This window comes from Brassica napus, unplaced genomic scaffold (assembly GCF_020379485.1).
Source record: "Brassica napus cultivar Da-Ae unplaced genomic scaffold, Da-Ae ScsIHWf_2634;HRSCAF=3386, whole genome shotgun sequence".
Lineage (NCBI taxonomy): Eukaryota > Viridiplantae > Streptophyta > Magnoliopsida > Brassicales > Brassicaceae > Brassica > Brassica napus.
Window position 1 is genome coordinate 228395 of NW_026015934.1, and position 14833 is coordinate 243227.

The window sequence follows — 14833 nt, forward strand, 5'->3', positions numbered from 1 at the left end:
AAGTTTGAAGTTTTAATTGTAGATCTTACTTTAGAATTTTTAGAATTTTTAAAATTTTATTTCTTTTCTAAATTTGACATTTTCATGTTAGATCTTATTTTTGAATTTTAATATTTTATTTTAAGTTTTTTTTTTATTTTTAAGTTTGAAATTTTAATTTTAATTTTTTTGTTTTTTGTAATTTTTAGATTTTTTTAATTTTGTTTTGAATTTTTTAAAAAAATTTCCAATTTCATTCGGATTTTTCTGTATTTTTCTGTTTTTTATATAAAAAAACTCGACACGTCATCATTTTGACGTGGAAACTGAACAGTACCGGTCGTCTATGAACAGCAAAACATTTTTGGAGGTTTATTATGATAAAAATATCACTTTGAAGGTTTAAAGTGCTAGTGAAAAAATTCAGTGTTTAAAGTGCTAGAAAATGACACTCTGAGTGTTTAAAATGTGATTTTCCCGATATTCTTTTGACGACTTGTCTTTTGTAATTTCCGATCTAAGTTATGTCAAGTGGATTTTTTTATTCTGCATAATTTCACTTCCGATGTTTATACCATAAAATATAGGCTCCGAATGGTAACTGCGGTTTGAGCGGTACGGAACAAGCGGTTTAACTGCGGTGCGGTTTTAACAGTTATAAAAACGTATAGATATATGATATATGTTGAGATTTTTGTTACAGTTAAATTCGGGGCAGGGCGGAACGGTTCGTAACATTCGAAGCCATAAAACTACTCATCTGCTTTTTAGATAAACTTCTATAGAACAACCAAAATCATACCTTGAGATAATTTTTCAAAACAGTTAAAAAAAAAAGTAATTATTTCATGGAATTGAAAGAAATATTGGGACGTCAATATGAAAAAGAATGTTTAGTCGGTGAATTTTCTATATCATATTTTGTTATCATTGATGTATTCAATTTATAATATGTTTGTTCACGAGTTCTTATTTCTAATCATTTGTGTTTTAAATATTATTAGCGAAGTTATGAATGTCGAACCTTTAAAATATCTCATTCAAAATGTACAACTAAGTTAGAATTAATTACTATTTGTGACACAATGTAAATTTTATTCAGAGTTTAATTTAATATTGTTTTATTTTTATGACATGACGCTTATTTAAACTTTTAATATTTAGTGATACATGTTTAACATGCACATTATTGGTATGCAAACCAAATATCAGATTTTTTTTTAAAATGATCCTGAAAATTACGGTTATATGTATTATTGAGTTTTGTTCGAGTTTTCTGCATAGTAAAATGTCCCAAAGTTATACTACAAAAATAAAGATTTGTTCCTTCATATTGAATGCGCTTATACTTAAGCCAAAAATTTTAAAATTAGACTTTTTAATATTCAAAAAACTTGGGATTTAATTTCTAGGTAAAAAAATCATGTATAAACAATAAAAAAATATTTTCACACAATAAACAATTGAGATTTGGCTAATAAAGACTGAAAAAACACAAAAAAATTATTTATATCTAATTAAATACATCAGTATAAAATAAATATAATAGTAAAAAATTATTAAGAATATATATTAGCTTGCACTAGCCCGCACCTAGTTTACATTAAGTAAAGACAATATAGATTTAAAGAAATAAAATACATATATTAAAAAAAACATTTGATTATAATTACTTTTCTAATTAAAATGATTTTAAAATATATCTGTTTTTTTAGAAAATAGAAGAACGAGCAACAACAAATTCAAAGGAAGAGCAATATTATACTACCGTGGACCCGCATACATGAGATTAACCTCGTAAACTCCAAAGGAACCCAACGGCTACTTTCTCCGAACGGCTACTTTCTCCAAACGGCTACTTTTCTGCTTTCAAATTTCCTTATATAATCTGAGAGAGAACTTCAATCCACACCACAAAGTAGGACCAATGAAATTTAAATTTTTCCCTCTCCTAGCCGCAGCTTGGCGACGGGTTAGTGAAGTAAACGGCGGGTCTGATGAAAAGGTCGTTCTCTCGAGCGGTGATGTTAAAACCGAGCCGGATCCAAACGTGGAGAGATGATGAAGATGTCTTTTAGTCAGGTACATTCTCCACCTCTTCTTTTTTTTTTTTTACAGAATTTATAAAACCATAATTTTTTTATAAAAAGTATATACAAACTGTTTTTTTTTTTGTCAAAGTTTTATTTTCGAAAAATTTAAAAGTTTTAAGGGGAAACTATTGATTACTTGACTGCTAATGGAAGAAGCTTATGTGTAATTAGTGGAAACAAAATAGAACATGTCTCCAGTCGTTGAGATCGTTAGAGATGATAATGTTTCATTTGCCTCTTGACACTTACCATCACTTTGTTATTCTAAATCAAATCTTGTAATAAATTGTTTCCCCTTCCGTATATATATTTAAAAAAAATTTTATAATCGATCTTGAAATAAAGAATTTTTCCCTCTCGTATTTTCCCCTTCTTACTGTTATTTTTTTGTTCGTTGATTATTTTGCTTGCTTTAATTTATTGTTGTGTTTTTTGCCATTGACAATTGGTGGAGGGGATGAGAAGTCTGCTAGTGGGGGAAAGATGCAACAGAGAGATACGGCAACCATCTTCCACGGACGTTCTATATGCCAGACAGACAGTATGATCCGAAAAGAAATTGTAGAGGGAGTGACTCAGATTGTACAGATGCTTGACACAGAAAAAGAGTGATGGAACTCTTCTTCTTTTTTGTAGTGTGTCTGCTTTAGTGTCTTGAGAATGTTTTATCAGTTTATATGTAATCCGTTTGTTCCCAAACTTGTAGACCATTTTCTCAAATTGATTTTGTTTAGATTATGCTTGTATCGTTATTTTGATACTTGTTGTGTTCTTGAGTTTCTTGAAAGATGACATTTTTTTTGGTGTGTTATATAACGCAAGTGTAGAACCATATCTAGAAATAGTTTTATATATTTCACAAAACTAAAGAAAGTTACACCGGTGTGATAAGATAAATTAACAAATTTCATATAAAATTATAATTAGTAATCGTTATATGTAATTATATAATAAGCATGAGCCTTAATTAATTATATAGAGAGAGAGGCATTCGGATTCACACACGTTTGAGGATGGATCTTTAGGTGTTTGTATTTTGAGGCCAAGAGTAGAAGGAACATGGAGAAGAAGAGGCATTCATTGAAGCTATTGTTGCTTGCTCTCCAGAGAGATGATGATGGAAGGTTTCATTGGAAGAATTATCAGATGGATCTTTGTTAACTTCTTCCTCTTCTTGGCTCATGATTAGCTGAGAAGCAACTAACTTGTCAAGAGTTTGCCAATCCATCATATGGTCATTATGATCATCACTGAGCAGTAATCCTGATTGATGATGATGATCAGTATTTGTATTCATCATAATCATATTATCATTAGTAATAAAATGACCATGATCATCATCATTAGTAATAATGTGACCATCATCATCATTAGTAATAATATTTCCATGATCTTCTTCATCATCTCCTTGCACTAGTGTAGTTGGTGTTGCGTTGATTGTGCTGAGTACAACACCATATGGGTCATTATCATTATGATGTGATGATGATGAGCCTTGGAACATTCTTGGACTCTCTAAGTCAGGAAGATGGTAGTAACTACCATTAGCTACATGCATTTGATGTGTGAACCAATTTGATTCTTGTCCTGATGGTCCCATCATTGTTCTTGGATTGTTGTAACTCATTGTGGTTAGTTTCTTCTTAAAAGCACGACAAACCACCCATCCTTCCTCATGAGGTGGTCCATTTTCATCGGTCTCAAGGCGATACTCGTGCATTATCCAATCGGATTTCTGACCATTTGGAGCTCGACCTTTGTAAAACACAAGAGTCTTCCGCATCCCGACTAGCTCTTGCTTCGAGTATATGGCCTTGTCTCGACCCGTTGCTTTCCAAAATCCTGAGCCCGTTGCTCTATTGGTTCGTGTCCCTGTTGGATACTTCTTGTCTTTGTGACTAAAGAAATACCATTCCCTCTCTTCTCTTGTCCCTCTTCCACATAACTCTGTATATTAAAAAACATTATCGCCTATAAGGTGTGACTTACTAAACAACTAGTATATAGTGACTTACTATCTAATGACCAGTATATATAAAGTGATTTAGCTAGTGACATCGAAATTAAATTTTGGAATGTATACAAACCTTGGATGTCCCATGGCTCGATTTTGTATAGATCAACATCTTTGATAACATCAACTTGCATTCCTGGAAATGCAACTTTCTTCTTTAGATAATAGTCAACGAGTTCTTCATCGGTCGGATGGAATCGATAACCCGGAGGAATGTGTGTGAGACTTTCCATTTGATCCTTTTATTATTATATTTTCTGCAATTTGTAATCTATCATCAGTGGTAGATAGAAAGATATGCATGTAACGAATGTAAAATACAAGTAAGACTACATTGAGATGTATCTTTAATTTTCCATACACATATCATTAAACTATTTGATCCATTTCATTATGAATTTTCTTTGTAATTATGACAAGTTTACAACGTTACGTTTGAATACTCATATAATTTCTCGACTGAACAAATTTATATGCATAAATGTTTTTTTGAAAAAAACAAGAATCATGATATGCATGGTTTTAAACTCGTAGTTAACTTTCCATAATCTAAGTGAATGAACGTATTATTACTTCCCAACTTTTTCATTTGTGCACTATATTTGATTATATTGTTATTATAAAGGAGAAAAGAATATAGTGAACAACATTGTAAAAAAGTTTAATGTGTGAATTAAGTATACAGATACTTTCCGACAGCAAAAAGAGAGAAATACAATGTAATCGTCTCGTCCTTTAAATATGAAAAAAAAGAAGATAGTTGTACTTATCTAACATATTGTAACATCACGAAATCTAGAACTTACAGATGGTTCTAGGTACTGAAACAAACTTACTTGAATCTTCTTCCTGAACATGCAATTTTTTTAAAAAAAATATGAGATTTTTCTTTTCTTCTCTTGGTTTGTCGTAGATTTTAGACAAAGAGACAAAAGCGTTTTGTCTTGTTTATGTTGAGATCATGAGAGACTTGAGAGTATTCCGATAATGGCGGATTCTCTAGACTTGTATGTATACATATTTATAGGCATATAAATGTAAACAGAGAGAAAAACTCTAATGATGCAAAAGGAAATGTCCTTTTAATTTTAGTTTATGTGTTTTTTTCCCACACTTTATTAACAGAAGATTCTATTCAGATTTTGGGGGTCTTTTAATCATAACAAATCTATCACTGTCTTCCTCTCATCTACCTGAAGTGTTGCATAAGTTTTCACTTTCTATGTGTGTGTAATAGAGAAGTAATGTGATCTTTTAAAACTATCTCTACCAACTATTGAATGCGACGTTTTTCAAATAAACTAGTTCCATTTAATTGTATGAACAAATTAATTACTCGAGGCTCAGCGTTTAGTGGTGGTACATTCATCGCGATCGCAATACACTTTTCATGGTTCAAGTGATGGGGAGATCATCACACTTTTTGTGTTAACATCCATCCGCTTCTTCTCCCGTGATGTTGCTCAAGTATCACACTACACTCTTGGATTGAACTAAACAATCTCTACTTTTTGTGTTGACGTTGATCGTCACATATATAACACAATATAATATTTGTCGCTCATGAAGGTTGATAGATTCGTTTGGTGAAATTTATGCGCATGTTCTTCTGAACCTGTAAGACAATGTGCATGTTGTTTTGAGTATATTCTCCTCTTAGTTAGGCAGCTCGTGCTCGTCCTGAACCCCTTTCTCTCCTTTGTGTTGAGACTCCTGTTTGGCTGGCATATGTGGCTGGTTTGTTGGAGTGATTTAGTTTTTCATAATAGTTATTCGATGTTAAAAAAAAAAAAAGGTTAGTCTTGATGAATAGCAATGTTTTTTATGAACATACCTCGGTACGAACCCTTTTAAGACTTTACATTCTTTACTAAAACTCAAAAATACTTAATCAACTATCTAGAAAAGTCGATTAACCAAATTTCAGAAGTTAGTAGGATATTCTTTTTTTTTAAGTCAATTTATAGTTTTTGGTAAGCTTGAACTTAAATTATATGATATTTTTACAACATATGAAGTACTGTATTTTACATAAATATTTTAATATCTGAAATTATAAAGGGGGAAAGTGGAAAAAATATTGTTTGACACCAAAAGAAAACAGTAAGATAAATAAAGAAATTCAGTAATAAAATAACGTGGCGTGACATGAGTGGTTGGTTACGTAATAACACAGGGAACATCATCGCGGTGAAAAAGCTGCTTATCGCCTTCGGTGCTGGCCCCACTTTACTTACATTGGTCCCCACAAAAGTTCTCGTTTTTTCTCGTTAACTTACATCCAAATTCCTGATTTAGTTTACATTTTAAAATTAGTGCATTACACACGACATGCAACATTTTTTTGTTAACATGCAACTTTCAACATAAGTTACGATGATAAATCCTCAGATTTACGACATACACTTTCAGTATGCCTAACTAAACTTAAGGGGGCCTATTGAAAATAGAATTTGTGTGGAGTTTTTTTTTTTTTTTTGATAACTCTGGTATCTGGACAGCCACATTCCCAACTATCTCCCGAAAGGGGTCCAGCGCCCCAACGGAAGGGATGTTAAATCCGTTGTGGCCAAGACTCGAACCCGGGTGGCGGGCAGTACAGCTGTACCTCCTTTACCACCAAGCTACGAGCGCTTGGTTAATTTGTGTGGAGTTTGAAAATTTTAAGAGTTAATAGATTTTAAAAGTTAAATAGATTTGATGAATTCTTACCCAATGTATTGTATAAATTGTCATTGATTATTATAGATTTTCATATATACTTTTCTTTCCAAAATTATCTTTCTATTATTATTATTTTTTAAATTCTTTCATAAAATAGAACTATTTGAAAATTAAATAAAAATTTTGGTTTTTTAATATTTTGACATTTTGATTTGTCTTGTTTGATTTTTGTTTTTAAGTTTTTAAGATCAATCTATGAATTTTCTCATGATTTTATTTTAATATCAAATAGTTATATTTCACGAAAGATTTTTTTTTTAAATTGTTATTATTAATAATTTATTTTATCTTTAGTTTTTTTTTACAATTATCTTTCATTTGACAATAAAAATGTAAAAAAATCTTGTTGTGTTTGTGTATTTGTGTTTTTATGTTTTTGGTGCATAGATTTTGAGAATTCTATGACTATATGTGATATTTGTAAAGTTGAGTGTTATGAATAAAACTACAAAGAATTTATGTCCCAATAACAAGAGAGTTTAATAGAATTACAAAGTCAATAAATACTAAACTTTTTGAATAATATAGGATTTTCATAGAATTTAAAAGTTCACAAACCAATAACAAAAGATTATAATAAGATTTTAAGAATTCATTAACCAATAACAATGAAATCTCTAAATTTTAAAATTCCTTCAAAATTTAACTCCCAATAACTTAACTCCGTTTTTTTTGTAGTATATCAAAGAGGTTATACGTTCAGAGATTAATACATTATGCTCTAATAAAGCAAGGATAGAGCAATTAAAGGACCATATTGATCATTAGATTCTATAGTGAAATATATTATGACCTAATGCTAGACCTTATGTTTATGTCCCTTTTCTCATTTTATTTTTGACATTTTTCCTTTTCTCCTAGGCCTGTGAAATAGCTACTATTAATATATGAAAATAAAGTAAGAGATTTGTTCTTAAGCAGGACGCTTCTATCTCCAACTCTCCACTTGCAGACACTATGATTATTCCTGCAAATTCTATATCATTTAGTATTGTCTACATATATAAATAAACACTTTATGTTCGTGAGTAATACGTACGTATTAATATGGGTGGTATTTTTTATACTGCACAGCAGCATATCTTTGAACGTGCACCTCTTTAACAATCTTTTATAAGCCCTCATACAGATAGATATTTTTCTATAGTGCAAACGAAGTTAAGATAATATAGCTTAAATTATATATAAATGAGCGACATGAATTTGTAATTCATTGGTTTATATAAGTAATCTTTTGGACTGTGTCAATGTTCATATTCAAAGAGTGTGTGATATAATGTTGATAGAATTTCCGTATGGAACATACATCTGATTATGATAGAAATAATCTCAAACGTTCACTTTCCAGTAGTTTTTACTAGCATACCATTTCTCACTCGAGAAAGAACATTTCATTGCACACGATCAACCAGTACGGTTGATTGTATTTGTCCAAAATCAACATTTACATTTTCAAAATCAAAATTTAATATTCTGATTTATATCATTGGAGATGGGACCCACAAACCGACTGTAGTGAGTACTTTGGTAAGTTTTACATTCAGGAAACTGAGAAAGTGACAGTTATATACAAACCAAACCATCATATCACACGTTTTCTTTTCCCTAAACCGAACTTGAAGATCAATCGGTTAAACTGGTCTGATCCTAGTATATCTTGTGCTTGAAGCCGCTGGGCTGGTCCCACTTGCAAGTATATGATTGGACTGGTGAATCGGGCGTGGTCCTAACCACTGTCAAGTCAGGCATCGCCAACTAACCACCGTGCTTTCCGGTCTAATAAGTGGGCCTTAGTGGACCCGCTATCATTTTATGGGGATCAAAGTAATGGACTACACGTGATACTCGTGGGAGAGAGTGTGTACTAATTTTTCTGTATATACACTGATCCATATTTCATTGGACGATACCTCACATAGATGTACATGACACATGTATGAATTTGCATTTGTTAAGATAACTATAATGCAACTATTTGCTTTATTTTCTCCTTTCATTTCATCATGTGTTTCTCTAGTGGTAGAAGTGTAGACAACAAAAAAAAAATAGAACATGTTTTAATTTGTTAAGGATCAAAGCGATATTATGTTTGAAAATGGTTATTTAACTTGTTATTTTGAAAAAGGATTTGATTATATTGTTTGGTGAACTCGTTTGAACAATCTAACGAGTATAATAAGACCAGGACAGTGGAAAGTAGGTTGATTTCCACTTGGTTTGGACTTTGGAATAAACTCGTTGAATTAGAAAAATGCTTGAAAGTCTAATTAATTAGTGTAAACAGTTATAAGCACACACTCGAAAGAAAATCAAAAGATTAAGAGAAAAGATCATGAGGTGCGAATTTGTATAATTTCTTGAAAAATGATTGGTTGATTGTGGAGCTGCAGAATTCATTCATTCACCAAAATGTATTCATGGTCATATAAGCCTATAAGGGTATGCCGAAAAAAAGTACAAATCATAGGGCACTTATAGTTTAATTTCATCTTATTAAAGAAAATGTTAATATATCTTATTATATAACAGAAAATAGATCTTCAAGAGTGTGTTAGAGTACGCATGATTGACCCTTTATTCTACTGTATTGATTAACTCTTTTGTTGCAATGCAATGTTGGCATGATATTACTTACTGATTTTTATTCGATAATCATGTTATTGTCATGCATCAAATAACATAAATGAAGAAATTATTGCAGCATTTTCGTAAACGGTGAAATGTTCTTCTTTTATTTGCAACCATTAAACCAATCAAAGTTTCTGTCTTGAAGTACAAGAGAGTTAGATCCTACACTAAAAGTATAAAAGAATCACCCGTGCGCAAGAGTGGTAAACAATATAATTATCCCTTAAAATAAGCTCAAGTGTAAATAATTACCAAAAATAATGATACCTTATTTTAGTGCTAAATATATTTGCACTTTGTAAATACGTTTCCTCCACAACTTGTCAACGTTCCCACCTAATGCTAAATTATTATTGACTCTTGTTTTAGAGTAACCTCAAATGCTTTAAATAATGATAATTATAGCTATTAATCATATGACTACGAAATTATAACAAATAAAGGGCGTGAAGGAATATGATTGTACTTCATATAATATGAAATCGATTGTATTACATTTTTAAAACTAGACAGTTTATATAATATTCACACAGATTTGATAATACGTAGAAACTAGTAACATAAATTTGTAGGGAAATTTTGAAAAAGTATAGTTAGGCAACTTGGGCCTATTTGTAATGTCATGGTTTATTCTTTATTGGTTTAGTGTTGTAAAGAGATTGTTTAAAGGGTTATGCGGTCATGTTCACTTGGATGAAGCAGTCTCCACCTATTAAAACCATATAAGTCCTGAAGCAGAGTCTCTGTTTGATCATATGGAAGCTGGCGGTTACTTTGTAGATAAGGTCATGTACACTTGTTTCATAAAAGAATATTGCAAGGACAAAAATGTGACAATGGCATGCGGCTCTGATGAGTTTGCTTACATGATTATTATTTATGTTTATGCGAGAACGCAAGAATTGATGAAGCAAATGAGTTAGTTGAACAAATAGTCAAACATTATGTCCGGCCTAGCTCTTTCAATACGCGGTATCGATCAAGCAAATGGGTTTGTGAAGACCGGTATGATCGAGGAAGGATGTCAAATGTTGTATTCTTCCCTCATCGGTCATTTCTTGAAGAAGGGAGATCTCAAATTTTCTTTTTCATTGTTCGGTTTAATATATGGGAGAAAACGAGAGATGATCATGTCGCTGGTACAAAAAAAAAAGATGATCATGTCGCGTACATCACACTGCTTAGCAGTTTATATGGAAAGCTATGGCACGTAAGAGGAAGAGACAAGAATTTGTTGATAAGCTTCTTCATCGTCTTCTTCAGATATGCATCCTATATATAGTATCAGTCCACTCTTAAAATAATTAAAATATGTTGATGTTGATGCTTTGGCTATGATGTTTTATATGCAGAAGAGTAAGATTTACCCGAATAGAGACTCTTATGAAACTAGGCTTCAATGTCTCTGTTACTCTCTAAATTGACCATGGAAGCGGTTAAAATGGTTAGAGCGGTTAAAGATATGGCTGCTCTTAGGTTCTTGGCCTTGTTCAAGTAGTCCCACTTGGTTGATTTATGTTTTGTGTGAAGAGAATAATTTAGAGAAGCTCGTGCGTTGTTTGATATTATGGTTCAGTCTGAAAAACCTTTGTTGAATTGTTCTAAACCGGGTTTGCCGAAATTGCTTAACCAGAATCAGCAACTTCGGTTTTTTTTTTTTGCTCTTTTTACAGTAATACAGTATGTTGTAAATTGCTTGTAAATGTGATGTAGTACTACTAATGAATTACAATTATCCTTTAAAACAACTTGTAAACCTTAAAAAGAGAGTTTTAACTGTGAAGTGTGTAAAAGATAGATAGATTCCAAGTGTAAAAGGAAACCTAACCACTGAAGCAGTTGGTCTGCCATTATTCATCATAAATGAGAGAAAAAGACAGTTTTTCTTCACGCGAGATTTTTTTCAGTTTAAGCATAACTATTTTTCTCGTTACTTTTTTTCTTGGGGTTTGGAAAAAGCTGATGTAAAACATGAAAATGTGTGCCCAACTTGCCTCAAGAAAAGTAATGTGTGTGAAAGGGAGAAAGATTGTATGGGTACCTTGTTTTTTTTTAATAATCAACTGTAATTTTAGTCTACCAATTTTCTTTACGGCAATAAAAAGCACATCTTCTTCATCTTTTATAGCTCGAAATACACTTGAACACATAACATAAGAAAATAATCTAACAAAATCGACATATATATCACATCAAACTCTTAGCCAGACATTACTATTCTATATATATTTGAGATACATAAAATAAAACATTTCTTAAGTACTAAATTTTAATTAGTACTTTTTACCATATGCATTAATCAAGGACAGTGCGTTGCTGGTTTCCTGGCCCATGTTAACGATTCTAGCCCGAACCGAGTTCTTGATCCGTCCATCCATAAACCGACCCGAGAACCCATCGGAGCAAGTGTTCTCATCAGTCAAAGCAGCACTAGTCCAAGTCTGAGCATTACTCATGTGGAACGCAAACTGTTCTTGATTCTTGGCACTACCACATAGCTTCATCTCTTGGACTGACTTGGTCAAACGTTCGATGGTATCGTTGATCTCCTCGACGCAGTCCTTGATGGCTTCGACCTCGCGCTTCTTGAGGGTCTTGAAACGCGTCAGACGCGAGACAAAGAGCTTCGTGGATTGAACTCGGCTTAGGGTAACGGCTAGTGCGGTCTCGGCTAAGCGTTGAGGGCTTGTCTGGATGGCGTTTGCGTAGGCGGAGAGTGAACGGAAGCACACGGCTGGGTATGTTGTGGTTTTGCAAGAGGATTGGATGAAGTTTACGGCTTTTTGGGAAGCTCCAGCCGGTGAGGCTGCGATGAGCTCCGGTGAGAAGAAGTAGGAGATTGAGATGATTAGAAAGAGAGTTTGGTATAGTTTTGCCATTGTTGTTTCTTGTGAGATAAGAGAGAAGGTGAGATAGTTAGTTTTGAGTGTGTGGAGAAGAGAGAGCTGGGGTACAAGGGTTTATTTATGGTATCAGAAACAGTGAAAAGCAGTGAAAACGGGAAAATAAACAGTGGATCAGACTTTTACAACCTAGGAATATATGTTCAGATTGGTGAAATTAAATAATCAAGAAGTAATCAATTTTAAAACTGCGAACACAATCAATTTGAACTGAAGAAAAATCTACCCACTAACCCACGTATAAATAATATATTTTACCTTTTCTACCATTTTTTTTTTATCTTTGTTACTACCATTCATATAACATTAACGAAAAATTGAGCCTAAATTAGGAATCAATATATACTTGTTGGCATCTATTAATTAAATAAACAATTGATGTTAGTTGAAAACTAAATTGATGTTAGTTGAAAACTTAAAGCCTTTCTTACAAAACTCATAAATTACTAGGTGTTTATAATTTATCTGTTAGTGAATATGTGTGAAATTGCATTATAACAAACATGAGTAATTGAATATAATTAATTAAGGTTGAAATCATGAAGTTATTGTCAATCTGCCGACTTACCGTTACATGCCAGACCAATCAGAGCGACAGGCTAGACGATGTTACATAACACAGGGGAGCAGGCTCAGGTTGAAACCAACCGCATAGACTGCATAGTTACTTTTTCTTTTTTTCGTCAAAAGACTGCATAGTTACTTAAGGTTGAAATTGTAGAGTTATTGTCAAATCTACCGACCAACGTTACATGTGAAACCAATCAGAGCCAGAGGCCTACATGATGTCGTTACATAAACAGAGGAAGCAGAGCAAGGGGCACGGTCAGGGTCAGGACTCAATTATTAGCTGGAATTGGAAATGACCCGAATACTTTTGATACTCTGGTTAGCGTTTATTCTCTCATATAAAAAATCATGGCAGGGTCCACTTTAACGTCGGTCCATATCATAACGTGAAATATCAAATATCATTGCATAACTATATGCTATGAAACATAATTGGAAACGAGTAGAGATAAATATTTGTCGTTTTGTTCACATCAAGAAGGGAACAAAATAGAGCGATAAAGGAATCGCACCAATCAAGCCGTAATAAAATACAAGAAAAATATTGTTTATTGGGTTTGCAAATTGTCAACATCGAACAAAACCAGATACGTTCATAAATAACTCTCCCAATCAAATGATCACACTACTGTTTTAACGTTCATAAATGTTAGGTAATAAAATTAGGCCACTAATTTATCCGATGACGGCAATAAACAAAGTTATCTCCAACAAAAAATCCCACTAAATTAGTTTTTGGCCAATCACACCAAATATAACAATATAATCACTAATAATCGTACTTAATTTATTATCTCTAGATATCCCACAAAGTTCCTACAGAAAGGTTTCCAGTAATTTATGAAATATATAACAATATGAGAAGCTAGTTTCAAATATGTGGTTAATGAATTATGATACAATATATTTCAACCTATCTAAAATGAAAACGGTAATTTATGATATATTTTCGTATTATGTAAAACTGAAATGACACTAATCTCTTAGATATAGCCTACCGACATAATTGCATTGTTATTTCTCGTGCATAGTATACCATGGTTAATAATTTTTGTTATCTTCCGTACCCCCTAATATAAATATCCTCACTCTTGAAATAGATTTATTGTTTTGGGTGGGTCATTCATTGTCGTGTAGATCAAAAGTTTAATTCAATTTGAAATTAAAAAAAAATAATTGAGGGAAGAGGATGACACGACGAGAACGAAAATAAGAAGAATCCCACAAAATAAGGCATAATAAAATGCAAATAAAACAAGTGAACAATAATTCTCGCCTCAGCATGTGATCTATGAACGTGAGCAAGAGTGATCACTGGGTCAAATGCACCGTCGTACCATCCTCTCTGCGTAAGACCATACATAAAATCTTATTTTATGGTTACGTTTTCAATTGTTGGATATTTAAAAATCGACTCTTCTTTTTAAATATACGTATCTTTGATGATGTATTGACAAAAAAGTGGTGCCGTTCATCATAGTGCGATACATGAAATTTTTTACTATTTTGGATTTCTATGGACTGAGTTGAATTTTTAGTTACATGTAAATTTTAGTAAAATTGTAATATTTCACAAGATAGAAGAAAAAACAGATGCAGTATTAGTTTTGGAATAAATGAAAAAGTGGAAGTGGAAACGATTGTAACAAGTTAAGAATTCAGAGACTTCACTCGATAAAGGCCCATGAATCTTTATACGACCCACGATTTTTTTTTTTTTTTTTTTGTAAAATGTTAAATATTATACCAATTTTTCAATTTTGACAGACATTACAATAGACGACTAGTAGCAAAAAATAAACGACAAAATGACACCATAACAAACTACGGACAACACCAAAGACCGAACCTAAGAGCAATACAACACAAGCGATAAAACAGAGTGATAACGAGACAGCCTCAGACCAAACTACTCTAGAACT

At 32.3% G+C, this 14833-nt stretch overlaps 2 protein-coding genes and 1 long non-coding RNA gene across 3 annotated transcripts; 1 reads left to right on the forward strand and 2 right to left on the reverse strand.

Annotated features, from left to right (window-relative positions):
• The first annotated feature begins 193 nt into the window (after positions 1 to 193).
• On the forward strand, positions 194 to 2810 carry LOC111212073. The gene is made up of 2 exons (XR_002662849.2): positions 194 to 2061; positions 2527 to 2810. It is a non-coding gene; the product is annotated as an uncharacterized LOC111212073 (long non-coding RNA).
• Positions 2811 to 2906: 96 nt separating this feature from the next.
• Positions 2907 to 6970, reverse strand: LOC106422026 (NAC domain-containing protein 101-like). The gene is made up of 3 exons (XM_013862852.3): positions 4923 to 6970; positions 4160 to 4343; positions 2907 to 4019 (listed from the first exon to the last, which is right to left on the reverse strand). Exons 2-3 carry the CDS (start codon positions 4317 to 4319, stop codon positions 3094 to 3096), a joined length of 1086 nt encoding a protein of 361 aa, XP_013718306.2. The 5' UTR covers positions 4320 to 4343; positions 4923 to 6970; the 3' UTR covers positions 2907 to 3093.
• A 4556-nt stretch (positions 6971 to 11526) lies between these two features.
• LOC125601727 (pectinesterase inhibitor 11-like) lies at positions 11527 to 12407 on the reverse strand. Its single transcript, XM_048773792.1, has one exon. It carries the CDS (start codon positions 12315 to 12317, stop codon positions 11712 to 11714), a length of 606 nt encoding a protein of 201 aa, XP_048629749.1. The 5' UTR covers positions 12318 to 12407; the 3' UTR covers positions 11527 to 11711.
• Positions 12408 to 14833: the final 2426 nt, after the last annotated feature.